Raw genomic sequence first — 15034 nt, forward strand, 5'->3', positions numbered from 1 at the left:
GTAACGAATGAACGATTAACCGAACGGGTCGGGTTATGACCCAGATATCCCGGGGGGGCTATCTATAAGTGATATACGTTTAATATATGCTAAAATATTAGTAATATGGCTTTAGTTGGATAGCAAACAAGTTAAACGAAAACATGCTCGTTTAACTACCCGCTATAGATTTAAACGCGAAAGATAGTTACAAAACAAGCATTGTATCATCCGTTAAGCCAAAAAAGACTTACCAAACACTTACTTGAAATATTTTAAGCAATCCATGAAAATATTTTCGATTTTTACAAATGTATAGTATGTTTATATAAATTTACACAAAACTAGCCGAAAAACACTCGTTTTCGCACTGTTTAACGCACCCGATATATTTTTCGCGCCAAAAACCGAACCCGATGTAAATTTGGACCTGGGCTTTCGTGTTTGGGCTTGAAAAATCAGAAACTTGGGTCAAAATGGGCCGAAAATGGGCCCATGAGCATTCCGGCCGCAACTTTTGCCCATCCCCCTAAGCATATGTTTTATATATATATATATAAGCCATGAGATATTTTGTAAACTCAAGTTGGGAGAAAACATCTGGAAAAACTTTCTTCTTCAGCAAGCTCTCAAGAAAACTTTAGGTAATTACATATTTTCATAAATTTTAACAAGTTTAATTAGGTTTAATAACATGTAAACATGATTTAAATGCCAAAAATCATTCCTAACCATGTAAAAACACTAAAAATGATCCATAAACATGTTTTGATCATACACATGGTAAGGAACCTAGTTTGATATTTTTTTTGGCCATAAACACGGATTAGAGGGTTGTAACGACATTTTTACGGTTCAAACGTTCGTTTTTGTACACTAGTCGAAACCCTAAGTCAAGGGCTGTTATGTTGATGAAAAATTTCTTGGTTTGTGATATAGGACTTGTACCTAGCTTTCATAGAAGCACAAGAGCTTGAAAACTGTTGGGTCGGATTTTTTATAAGGAAGATTGGAATCTTCTCAACCTCCCCAAAAATGGCAAAGTATGGAATACGAGCAAGCCCAGACGATCGAGCATGGTTTTTACTACTTCGAGCAAGGTTCTGAAAAAAATGGTTGATTCTTCTTAAGTGTTAGAAGGCTTCGAGCACGCTACACTTCAACGAGCAAGGGTATTCTTCTATCGAGCATGGATTGCCAATCGAGCAAACAACTTGATCATAAAAGTTCCAGCCAAGTGTTACGAGCACAGGATGATCAAGCACATGGGGACGAGCATGGATGCAATAAGAGGATGTCACGTGAATCAAAGCAAAGACTTCGAGCATAGTTCAGTTACCGAGCAAGATTTACATCCGAGCATGATAAAGATTGCTGAATAAGAAAAGCTGAAGACATCAAGAAGAATAAGCTTACTCGATGGACTTATTCGAGCAAAGTTTGAACAAGTCAAGAGAAATGAAGCTTACTCGAAGAGAATATCTATTCTTCGAAAGAGAATATATTCTAAGTAAAGTATGCTTGAGGACACTCTCCGAGCACACCTTGTATAGGAAGCTTGCTCGAGCAAGGTATATACCTTGCTCGAGGTCTGACATATTAGATTTATCTTTCATATGAAATGTCTAGGACATATACATGGAATGTTAGGGTCTATATATAGACATCCTAGGGTACGACTAAAGGGGGGTTTTTCTTAGAGCACGCATACTGACAATCTTTGAAGACGAATATCAAAAGCCGCCATCACACAAAACCCTAGACATTCCATTCACTGTATCATTGACGTATCATTTAATATAGTGAATCTTTGTCTTTGAAATAGTCTTTACCGATTATCATTTATTGTTTTGTGTTTGATAATTCTCCACAAGCGTTCATTCTCAATCATTGAATATCATGATTCTGCCGGAATACTCAATCTGTCTTTGAGTAATTAAGTCGGTGTGTTCTTGTCAAACCTTTGCTAAGGTTGCACCCGAAGGACGGTCCTGACAAAAACTTGATTAGAAAGGCGGAAACAAACCAAAACCGCTAAGGTAATGCCGAAACACTCTTTTACGGGCTGTTTAGGTTAAGGTTGTGATGTGCATATCGTTAGGTCTTGAAATTTTTCAGGGAGATCAGGGACCATTTCATTGAGTCCCTGTTCAAATTTGGTAATTTTTCGACTATCCAAGAATATTTGGCGAATTTATTACCGAATTGGGACGTTTATTTGGGAAAAATAGTTAAAATGCTTGAAAAAATATGAAATTTTTTGGGGAACTCATAATTGATATATTTTGATCACATATGAAATTTGGGGGCATTTGGAAAAGTCTATGTGTGTTTTGTGCAAATGCATTCGTATGAATTTTATAGCCGAATTAGGCCCGAAAAGAATATTGGTCAAGCTTGTTACATTCTGGAATTGATACAGATTGTTTTGTGACATAATTTGAGCATTCAGGAATTTTTGTGGAATTTTTGGAAATCGTTTGGGATAAACGGACGATTTTCAGGCTAAATATAGCCGGAAAAACGAATTTTTATAAATTAATAAACCAGTAACTAATTCCAGAAATATTTTTATAAAAATCTACATATTGTATTTGAAAAGTGACTAAATTTTCATAATTTAATAATTAACGGTTAATTAATTATGCTAATTTGAAGATTAAACAAATTCAATTTTTAATAAAAACCAGCAAGTTAGCGATTAACGAACCTGCGGGAATATCAAAACACCAAGAGTGATCAAAAATTATATTTTTGGAATAATTAACTAAAAACGAACCTTTTTATGAGAAACCTGGACAATCTGAATAGATTGTGTGCATTTCTTCTCAAATCAAACTGAATAAACGGAAACGGACCCTGTAGCGAATCCAAAACCCCAATGTGTGATCTTTCTTTATAACTTAATCATTTTATTAGCCAACACATTTACCCAAGCTTATTTCTCCATAACTATTTTCTGAACGTGTAAACGAACAACTTGGCCAGTTGGGAAAACGGGGAAACTGAGCCAAGTTCAGTTTTAAGTATTAGACATTGAACAACATCACAAACTAAGCCTATTGCCACTTTCTGGGCGTTCTAGCTATACCCAGATTAGTTATACAGCCCAGTTTAGTATTGAGATTATCATAATATTAAAATATTAATATTATTATAATATTGATTATATGAACTAGTGATAGCAAATCAGGCAAACCACCAGTTGACACAGTGCTGATTACCTACTAAACAGTGAGTTTCATGAGCCCACTCTTTAAACAGTTTTACGAACTTTTGGGGTGAAAAGCATGTTTGATTATGTATACATATCTGAAACTTGTAATGATGTGACTTATCTAAGTGCTAACACACGAAAGTCCCTACGATCACAGTGATTAACTTCGAGCCGGTGGCTTGTGAATAATACTATTGGTTTGACAAACCCAAACGAAATTGGCCTGGTTGCCGTGTCAAATAGCACCGTTTGCACATAACCATATTTATATATACAGGCTATGTAGTGTTATACATAGCTACCGGGGCATGTTGTGGGTGGAAGGGGAGCCACAATAGTTGATTGCGCGTGGAAAATGAATGCATGCAGCACATACAGTCAAGGCTTCACTGTAGCTAAGCATAATTACACCATATACATACATACATTCTTATATCATGATTACAAGTGTTAACTTGTGAATATTCATAACTGCTTTTTTGAAACTCGTGAAACTCACCAACTCCAGTAGTTTACCCGTTTTAAACTGCTTTTCAGGATTACCAAAGTTGGAATAAAGTGATGTCGTGCTATCTATCGTGGAACGTGCTCGATGCTATGTGAATAGACGCAAGGTTATTACTACGAATAGAATAGTTTAACGAACGTATTTTGTTGTAACACCTAGTTTGAACACAAAGATAAATCAATGTAATATAATGTAAATTAGTTTGTATTGTTTCTTTATAAACAATGTTGTTGATACCAAAGGTGTCTGTTACATTCTCGTTTTACGCTTCCGCATTGTGCTAGTCGGGGTGTGACAGAATTTGATAAAATGCCTCATGACCAACTGCTTGAAATTTATCATAGAGAACAAAGATTATTTATGGAAACAGAAAGAAAACTGGAGGAAGCCAAGCTGAAAAGGCAAAAAGAAGAAAAGGGCGTACATGATAAGCATACTCTGCAAAAGAGGTGCAAATCCAACAAGAGTAATGATGCAAAGCTATGAAACCATCAAACAATGGTTTGGAGAGTCAGATATTGAAGAAGCAAAGAAAAATCCACCCATCAGAACAAGCAGGATTGCGGTAAGGTCAGAGATTGTGAGGCCTGAACCTACAAGGAACTTGAAATTGCCCACACATCTTTATTTCGATAAAATATCAAAGACCTTGAGAGTGATAACTGAAGACAATAAAGAAAGCTTGATAATTTTCAGAGATGATTTGAGAAGTTTTTCAAATGAACAACTAAGAAAATGGCACAACTAGAACTTTATGACAATCAAGAAAGAAGCCAAAGAGATGACCTCTCAAAGTTTATAAAAGAACAATCTGAGGAGGGGTTCCTATTTCTCAAGCAGAAAAGGAGAGAAGCACGTAGTGAGGCTGAGAGGAAGAAGAGAAGAAAAAGAATCAATGAGGTTCACACTCTGGAGCTCTCTCTATGGGACTCAAAGAAAAGCAAGACTCATCAGGCAAGCAGCTCAAGTGGCAAAAGGAAAACTTTGAAAGAGTGCTTAGCCTTGAGAAGGGAGATGTTGGAGCCTAACTCACAAGTGCAACAGAATGGCAGGATAGTCCATCTCACCTACAACAGAAATAAATACTCCGTATCACTCAGAAATACTTCAGGGGGGACAATTGCAGTGGTTGAGTATGATGAAGATCTTCATTTCATACACACCCAAGACTTACAAGATATTATCAATGCAGAGTTCCCACTTGATTCTCAAGATGGAGTGGAGTTAGACATGTTCAAACAAAAGGCTGCCTTTGTGAAACTTAAGAAAGAAAAAGCTGCTCAAAGGAGTCTTAGTAGAAGATAGCAGGATGGATCTAAAGGAAAATCAATTTTATTTCTACTTATCTTTACTTTGTTTGTTTGTCTTTATGTAATTTACTTTGTATTTTGAATAATGTATGAATTTAATGTGTGATGCCTAAATGGCAGAATTCCTTTATGTAATGTGATGATATTTGTGCCTAAATCATCTATCTTAGAATTTTGATACATGTGTAACTATTTGCAAGTATGTTTTGGTGCATCTGATCTTGTTCCAATCTAGGGGAGATTTTTGAGTTGGCTTTATACAAAGGAAGATTGGAATCTTCTCAACCTTCTCAAGAAAACGGCTAAGTATGGAATACGAGCAAGCCTACGTCATCGAGCATGACTTACTACCTCAAGCACGGTCTTTCAGCATATTCTTCCAAGTGTTGAAGGCTTCGAGCAAGCTACACTTCTCCGAGCAAGAGTGTTCTTCTATCAAGTATGGATTGCCAATCGAGCAAACAGTTTGATCGTTCAAGCTTTATCCAAGTGATCTGAGTACATGATGTCCGAGCACATTGGTGACGAGCATGGATGCAATAAGAAGATGTCAATGTTGTGAAGTATAGACTACGAGCATAGTTCAGTTCCGAGCGTTCTTCACATCCGAGCATGCTGAAGATTGCTAATAAGTTCAAGACAGAATTGAAGACATCAAGAAGAATAGTCTTGCTCGAAGGACAAATTCGAGCAAAGCAAGGATTAGTCAAGAAGAATGAAGCATGCTAGAGAAGAATAATTTCTATCAGAAATTATTCTAAGTAAAGTATGCTCGAAGCAACTCATCGAGCATGCACTGCATAACAAGTCTGCTCGAGCAAGATATACATCATGCTCGAAGTCTACTACACTTGTATTTTGTTTTTGTCAATCATTATGTAAAATTAGGAATTCTAGAAGGAATTTCAGGGCTATAAATAGGATACTAGGTTTCCATTTAGGGATAGACAACAGAGCGGAGAAGAACGGAATACGAGGACAAAACATTAAAAACGAATATTATCTTTTTGTCTCCTCATACAGCCACCGCCGCCCACACGAAACCCTAGGCATTCCTTTCACTGTTTCATTGAATGACATATTAAATTCAGTGAATCTTTGTCTTTGAATTTGTTCTTACTGAATATCTTTTATTGTTTCGTGTTTGTTGTGGCATACCTTAGCTCCCATCCGTTGGATATTCTGATTCCGCCGGAATATCCAATAGGCCTTTGGGATATTAGATCTACGTGTTCTTGTCAGCCTTTTCAAGGTTTGCACCAAATTTACAGTCCTGATATGATTAATCCCTACTTTGCTCGAATCAATCCAATGAGCAAACATATTCTTCCTTGATTTCTTCAATCTTCACTAAGGGTTATTATGAACAAGTCTAGTATGCTCGGATACTGAACCTTGCTCGAGATTGAATCATGCTCGTAGTTTTACTTACCATTCTTTGAGATCATTCTTTATTGCATCCTTGCTCGACCCATCAAAACACTTGTTGTCTTGATTTAAGCTTGGATAGATCAAGTGTTTGCTTGAATCACAAACTCTGCTCGATGAAGAACATCCTTGTTTGATGAAGTATAGCTTGATCGAGATTTAAACACTTAGAAGAATTTCCAAAAGATAACCTTACACAAGTAAGATATCATGCTCGAACTAGTAAAAGTCGTGCTCGATGATCTAAGCTTGCTCGAGTTCCATACTTAGCCATTTCTGAGTAGGTTGAGAAGATCTTCTTTGTCAATTTTCTGAGCCAAAAATCTCCCCCTGGTTGACAAGACTTCTCTCGGAGTTCAATGTTCCTAGCATTACTCCTGTCACGCTTAAATGTGATAGTCAGGCTGCAATCTATATTGCCAAAAATCTTGTTTTTCATGAGCAAACTAAACACAATGAAATATATTCTCATTTTGTTTGCGAGAAGTTGCAAGAGGGGCTGGTCACTTTGGTGCATATAAACACGAAAGATCAGCTCGCTGATATTTTTACTAAGAGTTTACTAGGGTCTCATTTTCATTTGCTATTGTGAAAGTTGGGGTTTTCTCAACCTTCAACTTGAGGAGGGACTTGAATATACATATACACCATACATATATGTCGTATATGTATATTCGCCGTATATCGTATACGGCGTATATACTTATGCGCCGTATATGTTAGTCTATATGTATATAGTTTGCATTTTTCTTTCTTGTAACTTTTCTTTATGATTGAAATAAAATTTTCTTTCCCTGCCTTTTTTCTTTTTTTCTTTCTGTGTCATCGTTCCTTAACGATTACAAATAAACCGATCAAAAACCAACATATGTCAAATATAAATTAATTAATAGTAACATTTAATGAAATTTGATACAAAAACTATTAAAAGCATATAAAATATTTATATATTTTGTGTCTGATTTAGCTCATATTGCTAGGGAAGTTACGTTCATTGATTTGTTTATTATTATTAGTAGCTTTTGTATTAATGTTGTTCGTGTAAGGTATATAAATTTGCCGTTATCAGTTTATGTTGTTGGGTAGGGATTGACATAAAACCCGGTTCTGGACCGGACATAGTGTACCCTACCTGGAACAGGACCCGGTTCTACCTGGCCCGTGGGTACAAACCAAGTTTGAGTTCTCCCCGAAACCGTACCCACATCTGATTCGAACCCGCCAGAACTGGTTCCACATGTAAGAATAAATATAAAATTAGATATATTTATATGTGGTTTGGATCAAATACAAATGAAAATAACGTACTAATTGTGAAAATCAAGTAAAGTAATTATATGCACAAACAGAGTAATTGTGTAATTACATCATAAAGTAATTACATAATTACTCTATCATGTAATTACATAATTACTCTACTTGATTCTCCCAATTAGCACGCTAATTTAATTTGTAGGTTAAATTTCCTCTATTTGTATGTGGCCATTATAATCATTTATATTATAATAGATTAAAATATTAGTTATACCTTATTATATATTATTTTAGTAATTGTTGATGCACCATATTACCCTTACTATCTAATAAGGGGTTTCCTTTTGAGTGTATATAAAGAGAGAAAATAAATTAACATCATAACCTAATCACACAAACATTAATTTTGGGTGCTTCCTCTCTTCTGAAATTTGTTCCTTACTAGAACCTTAATCCCCTACATCCTAAAGAGGAACTAGATCAATATGTCAAACATATCGACTACATCATACTCTGTTGTTGTTGCTACTCACTCCATGTTGTAACAGATATGCATATAATTATAGGTTTATCGTATTATCATGTCTTTCTATTACTAATGTAACGAACTGATCAACACCATCTCTACCCGGTCAAAACCTAGACCCGCCCGTCCAAAACTCGATAAAAACCCAGTAAAAAACCCAATTCTTACCCGACCCGATTCTTGACTTTTGTTTGCCATACTCGTACCCGATTCTGGTTCCTAAAAATTCCCAATTTGTGCACCTCTATTGTTGGGTAAGGGTTCCGTCTAAATTACGACCAATTCTTTGGGTCACCAATTATGCATATTTCATGACATTTTTGTTGCTCTATCTAATCTGAAAGCCCTTAAGTGCATATTATTTAAATGGAAGAATGCTCGGTGTTCACTATTTACGTTTGGCCTCGTATTACGCTCTAGATGTTTTTCCTTCAACTTCAAGTCTAGGCCGATCATGCCAACTTGGGATAGCTTGAATAGCTGAAGAAGACAGTAAATTAATTTAGAAACCAACTTTCCTGTATGGTTTTTGTTTTGATCTAGGTCATCACTGAAATTTTCAACGACTTGTACGACCAGTAAAAATGAACTCTTAAAATAGCTATATATATGAAGTTTTTAAAAAGTGGAGGCCTACAAAGGAGTGAAGGAAGCAAAAAGAAAAAGCAAAATATATAGCACGGCTGTATATGCCCAAAACCGACCCTGGTCTTAGGCATGTTCAAAACGGTTTGGGACTAGGAACCGGAACCGGTTCCTATATTCAAAACCCCCTTTTAAACCGGTTCCAGGCTCGAACCGGTTAGGGAACCGAACCGGTTCTCCCACCCTCGGACCCCTAACCTATCTAACCGGTTCTTACCGGTTCCTAACCCGGTTCCTGTACCGTAACCGGTTCCAACCGGTTACAGTGTAAAAATTTTATTTTTTTTTTTCGTTTTTCGTTTGCGATTTGGATTCGACGCGTTATCAAATGCCATTGAAAATATTTTATTTTCTAGTTTATAAGTTTTTATAACATAATCTAAAATTTCAAACAAATTATCTCCCGTATGTGGATACTCAAAGAGTTCGAAAGCAATGGTGCGTTTCATCATTTCCCACGATGACGGGTCTACCCAATGAGCGGTGACACAAAGATAAGATTCGGGTAGACCATGTGGAGTCGACCAAACATCACTAGTTAAGTTTATTCCCGTATTTATATTTTCAAAATATGCAATTAGTACCTCTTTGGCCTTCTTCCACAATTTTAAACAATAACGTTTAAGAGTATGACGACTTACGTGAGTGTATTGTGGTTGAAGCGTATCTCGAATCATGGCGGTTAAGCGAGGGTTGTCGAAGTGGCTAAACGGCAAAGCTTCTTGAATCACAAACTTCGCCATACGATCTTGAACTCGATCAATTTGGTATGTAAATATTCCGCCTTCACTATCCATTTGCGTTTGTTGCGAATCGACGTTCTTTTTCAACGCCTTGCAATACGGTTTTTCGATGTGTTTCTTCAAATTTGAATTCGAAAGTGGGTTTAAATAAATCCCACAAAACATGCACCGAGCCTTCAATGAATGGTCATCACTCAATTCAACCAAATCCCAATTGCACCAAATCTCTTGATTACGATTATGAGGTACAATACGAACGAAACTTGGTTCGGCGTTGGAACCTTGACCAACCGATGATTGTGAGGCAGCCATAACAACAAATATGAATATAGAAGAAGAGAAAACAAGAGATTAGAGAACTCCAAACGTTGTAATAGCGTTTTTTGTATTTTTTTGCGTTCGGGTTTGCGTTTTGAGTGTTGTGATGAACCCATGACACCAAATACCTATTTATACTAGTAGTGGGGTGCTTGGGGGAGCCAAAAAACGGCTATTTTTGACCCCAACGGTCAAAAAACGGCCAAAAACACGATTTCCAACGGCTATATTCGATCCAACGGCTAGAACCGGTTAGGAACCGGTTCCGGATGGTTCGGTTCCAGAACCTGTTCCGGTTCGGTTCCGGTTCCTACCCGCCCCCACTCAGAAATGCAAGAACCGGTCACGGATCATCGGGTTGAATCGATAGGGTCCGGTTCCTACAAAAAACGGGTAGGAACCGGTTCGGGTCCACCGGTTCGGTTCCAGGAACCGGTTTCGCTGAACATATCTACCTGGTCTTATCGTTTTATGGTAATAGTTTTCTACAATCACTACACCGCTTAAATAATATAGATTACCACAATGGTAGCAAACATAGAATCTATTTTGTAACGAGGCTAAGTGTGTGAAAGCAGTGTATGATTTGGTGTGAGTTAGAATGTCATGAACCCCTCCTTTTTATAGCTGTAATTGGGTACCATCACGTAGCGCGATGGTCCCTTCTCTTTGGGCATCACGTAGCACGATGTCAGGAGAATGACGTGTGTATGCTGACTCATCCCTAGCATCTGCCACGTGTCATTCCGTCGCGACACGAGTTGATGAGTCATAACACTCCATCGCGTCACGCGATGGTCTTGCTCTAGGCTCATTGCATAGCGCGATGGGTTCCTGAATCTAAATTTTTACTTTTGGTCCCTTGTCTTTGATAAATTGTCACTTTTTGGTCATACTTCCATCTTCTAATATACTAAAGCGGCTTGCGGAGATGCGAGCGTGCGAAGTGGAAAGTGTGCCATCAAAATGCCACATTACGCCCATCACCGGAGTCCGTGTCCAAGTCCGAGTCCGAGTCCGTGCGCGTCGGCTGCTTCGCACCCTCCGCTAGGACTATAGAGTGTGGTTAGCCCTATTAGAACATTACTATGGAAACTTGCTACCTTATAAAGAGCTTCTCTTTTTTTGTTTCCATGTGGGATAAAAGTTCTCTTCCTTTATCTATACTCATGTGGAATGCTTATATTTTCTTCCATCTTTCCATGCGGGATGAAATTTTTTACTTCCTTAGCATAAGAAGCTTTATTTATTATTTCATTTTTCCCATTACTTGCATTTGAAATTATTTTTAATCCTTTAACTTTCAAAGTAGACATATTTGGCCCAAAATAATTATGAGATTTTCCGGCATGTTACGCGGTGGTAAAACACAAGCGTTGATATGGTAAGTCGACGCGAATTCGGTTGGTTTCAGTTACGTGCATAATTGTATCAGAACTAAGACAAAAATAAAACAAAAAAATTATAAAATTTGGGTTGGACCACTGGCGTGGCTTCGGTCGGTAAAACTCGATCATTTGTAAAACCCGACCGTTATCAACCCTGGCGTTGAGGCGGTTGAGTCTACGCGAATTCAGTCGGTTTTCGTCATATTCGTTACGGTACCGAAACTAAAAAAATAAAAATCAACATCCGGTCGGGTTTCATTACGGTACTGGAACTAAAACAAAACGCGGTGAGTCGACGCGAATTCAGTCGGTTTCCGTCGCGTTCGGCACGGTACCATAACTTAAACAAAACAATAAAAAAGAACAAAAACAAAATTCACATTCCGTAGGATTTCATTACGTTCATTACGGCCGAAACTAAAATAAAACAAAAACAAAAAAAATACTACCAGTAGGGTGCCGCAAAGTGGCTCAATCAAAACTTTATGACACCAAACTTGTTAATTATTATATAATAGTTCTTCTTCTTCCATTCTTTTTCTTTTTCTTTCTTTTCTTCCTAGTTGAAAACATAACGTTGACATCTTTCATGAACCTCTAATTTATGGTAATTACTTTCGGCAAAAGTTTTTATTTTATTTTTTTATAACAATGAGAACTGATATTACAGAACTCAATGGCCGCTAATATAATGTTAACCAATTAAATTAGGTAAATAGCACCTAACACTACCCATGTAGCCACTTGAAAAAAATCTTTAAATCTTTTCTATAAAGAAATTAAATGCTTGCCACTGGACATTCATGATGGTTATAACAAAAGATACCTTTTTTTTTCACATATAGTAACTCTTATTTATTTTGTGTGGCTTTAAGAAGTTTGGTACACTTTACCTTGGTGTCCAATTCTGAGCCATATGGGAACATCTTTTCGTCAAACACGCATATGTTGACCATGCAAAATGCATGGATTTGCATGCATATTCTTCAAACAATTAAATGACCACATTGCCCTCACCAATTTAGCTTATTCAGGTTCTTGAAAAATAGATAATGAAAAATACTACTTCACATCAGTTGAAAGCAAAGTAGCAAACCATCTCTCAACCCAACACAAGGTGCAATTATCTTTCCCTATAGGCGAGAGGGGTTTCATGAGTTTTCATAATAATAATAATAATAATAATAATAATAATAATAATAATAATAAGCAGCAGCAGCACGGTAGAATTATGGAAGAGAACGTTTATGACAAAGTACTAGTTATTTCTATTTAATCAAAGGACAATGAACTCAACCAGAAACCTAGGAGAAATTAAAGATCTACATTAGATAGTTACTATCTACAAGAAGACTAGGTTAATACTAAAATTATTTAACTAATCATATCTTCCCAGCTAATCAGATGTTGAGCCAATCGAATCCATGAATACAGCGGTTTTCTTGCACGGAAAATACGTTCTCCAAACCTTCCATCCCAAAGCAGTCAAAAAATGTTGGCTCCATAGCCTCCATAGAAAAGGATGAACTCGGGCTCGTGCTCGACGTTCCATCAAACCGCTCCACTAGCCTATTTATCTCCTTTTCGGCTAGAAAGAGCTGTTCTTTAAGCTTTAATACCTAAAGTACATATTCCATGATCAGCCTGCATTTCTTTGTATAACTTTTAAAAATGATATAGTATAGAATATTAAGGTTCACATGTAACATCTCTTATTTTTTATTTTTACGTTCACTAATTTCATTTCATGTTAGAAACTACATATATAAACAAATAAAAAAATGAAAAAGAAAATTCATAAGCACAATCTTGTAACAAATGAAACACAAACCAACTGAACTTACAAATATTATAGAAAAAAGGTTACCTCAGTTTCAAGGCGGCATTTTTGAACAACCGTTGAATCATGATCGGTCTTGAGTTTTGAGTATTCCTCTTCAAGCTTCTTACTCTTCCAGCGCGCGCGGCGGTTCTGAAACCAAACCGCCACTTGGCGTGGGTCGAGCCCAAGTTCAGATGCAAGTCTGTCTTTTCTTTCTGATTCAAGTTTCTGTTCATCTCCAAAGTTTTGTTCTAGATGGCTTACTTGTTCATCAGTTAGCTTCCTTTTCCTAAACCCGCTGCTGCTAGCATCCGTTTTAACCTTCTTCCGTCTTCTTCGCGGTTTCACAACTTCTTCGACTAAACGTTACAATTAAATTAACATCAGCTTTCCTAATGCATAAACTTACAAGAAGTATAGCTTTATTTTAAGATAGAATATAAAGTGCTCGTACGTACCTTGTTCGGGTATCAACTGGTCATATATCCCAGGGTAGTACTGGGAGAGCAGAAGCAGTTGATCATCAACCAGAGTTTGATCAGTTTTCATGTTGCTCCACACTTGGTACAAAGTTAATGTGTTAGCTAGGGTGGGTACACAATTAAGGGAGAGTTTATTTATTGATAAAGGTGGAGTGCAAGACTAGAGTGTGCCTTATTTATAAACGACTAATACCAACAATGCCCTTGTTATTTCTTAATTTTTCGGTATCGCCCTTCATGGGTTATAATGAATCATTTGGTTTATGCAAAGCTACAAATTGTGACGTGTCTCTTTATTTTGAGGTGACAACATCGGAAAAAACAATAGGGTATGTCTAATTTGGTGAGACGAGACTTGATTTGAACAGGTTGAATGGGTGCGTATTTAATGTGTACGTCATATATTGAGTTGTAGTTGTTTGAGTTGTGTGTCAAGATCATTTTGTCGGTTGTAACTTAAATATAATGATATTTCACCTCCAAGCGGGACCAATATGATTACTAGGTACCGCTTGTCTATTAATGAAAATTCAAGACCATTTAGTTAATTTCAATCTTTAAAGTTCGTGTGATTGTCCACACATGTTTTTATGTTAATTTTATTTTGATCATGATTGAAAGAAATATCACTTAATCCGATACTTAATAGATGCGGTCTATGTCTGTATCATTCAGTTAACAGTATACCTATGTGTATATATAAACTAAACACATCAACCATTTGAAATACAAAACAATCAATGTAAACGTAACTATACATAATATGTGTAACACTCAACAAGCCTATATGTAGTATAATAATTATAATTTGATGGGAATATATAATTATGTTTCTAGAACTTCACATGTTATCATACTAAAACAAAGGCATAGGCTAATATTTTTAATTTGTTTATCCACAAGTTTTCCTAAAATATCAACTAGTGGCGTGTTTGAAAGACATTTGTTTTCCATATTTTTATGACAACAACAAAGCAAATATAAGAAGTTGTGTAGGAATGAGCTTTCCTGATTTGGCAAACAAAGAGAGGGGATGAACTTAAGTATGTCAAAGGTGTGAAAAGAATATTAAAAAAATTATTTATTATGTGAGAGGGGTTTGGGATTCGAGACCTGACCACCTTAAAGTTAGTAAACAAACACATTTTTTATATTTATTATTGTTCTTTGGATTGGGATAAAGCCTCCTATTGGGTGGTATATATTCCCACTTCTGTGGTTAGCCACTCAAAAGTAACCTCAACGGCTTTTAGCTCTTGGCTGTCACTACCTTGGCTTCATGTCATAGTGCATACGTGGCTCAAGGAAAATATATAGCCATGCTCCTTTAAAGACACCATTAGGTTGTGATTTATGACACATGCACTTACATTATATGTGTTTTCGTTCCTGGGGGTGGGATGAAAACATAGAC

At 36.6% G+C, this 15034-nt stretch overlaps 1 protein-coding gene across 1 annotated transcript; it reads right to left on the reverse strand.

Moving 5' to 3' along the window:
• Window positions 1-12600: 12600 nt before the first annotated feature.
• On the reverse strand, window positions 12601-13697 carry LOC143630755 (homeobox-leucine zipper protein ATHB-40-like). The gene is made up of 3 exons (XM_077099679.1): window positions 13597-13697; window positions 13184-13497; window positions 12601-12935 (listed from the first exon to the last, which is right to left on the reverse strand). Exons 1-3 carry the CDS (start codon window positions 13685-13687, stop codon window positions 12717-12719), a joined length of 624 nt encoding a protein of 207 aa, XP_076955794.1. The 5' UTR covers window positions 13688-13697; the 3' UTR covers window positions 12601-12716.
• Between the last annotated feature and the right edge of the window lie 1337 nt (window positions 13698-15034).

The sequence above is a fragment of the Bidens hawaiensis genome, unplaced genomic scaffold, assembly GCF_021521415.1.
Source record: "Bidens hawaiensis isolate Kalapana, Puna unplaced genomic scaffold, B.hawaiensis_p1.1 tig00005806_1, whole genome shotgun sequence".
Lineage (NCBI taxonomy): Eukaryota > Viridiplantae > Streptophyta > Magnoliopsida > Asterales > Asteraceae > Bidens > Bidens hawaiensis.

Excerpts from the sequence above, each read along its gene's own strand:
- LOC143630755 (XM_077099679.1), bottom strand. The coding sequence starts at position 13,687 with ATGAAAACTGATCAAACTCTGGTTGATGATCAACTGCTTCTGCTCTCC. Across the intron at positions 13,498-13,596 it reads CCAGTTGATACCCGAACAAG|TCGAAGAAGTTGTGAAACCG; the intron begins GTACGTACGAGC and ends TGTAACGTTTAG. Across the intron at positions 12,936-13,183 it reads AATGCCGCCTTGAAACTGAG|GTATTAAAGCTTAAAGAACA; the intron begins GTAACCTTTTTT and ends TATGTACTTTAG.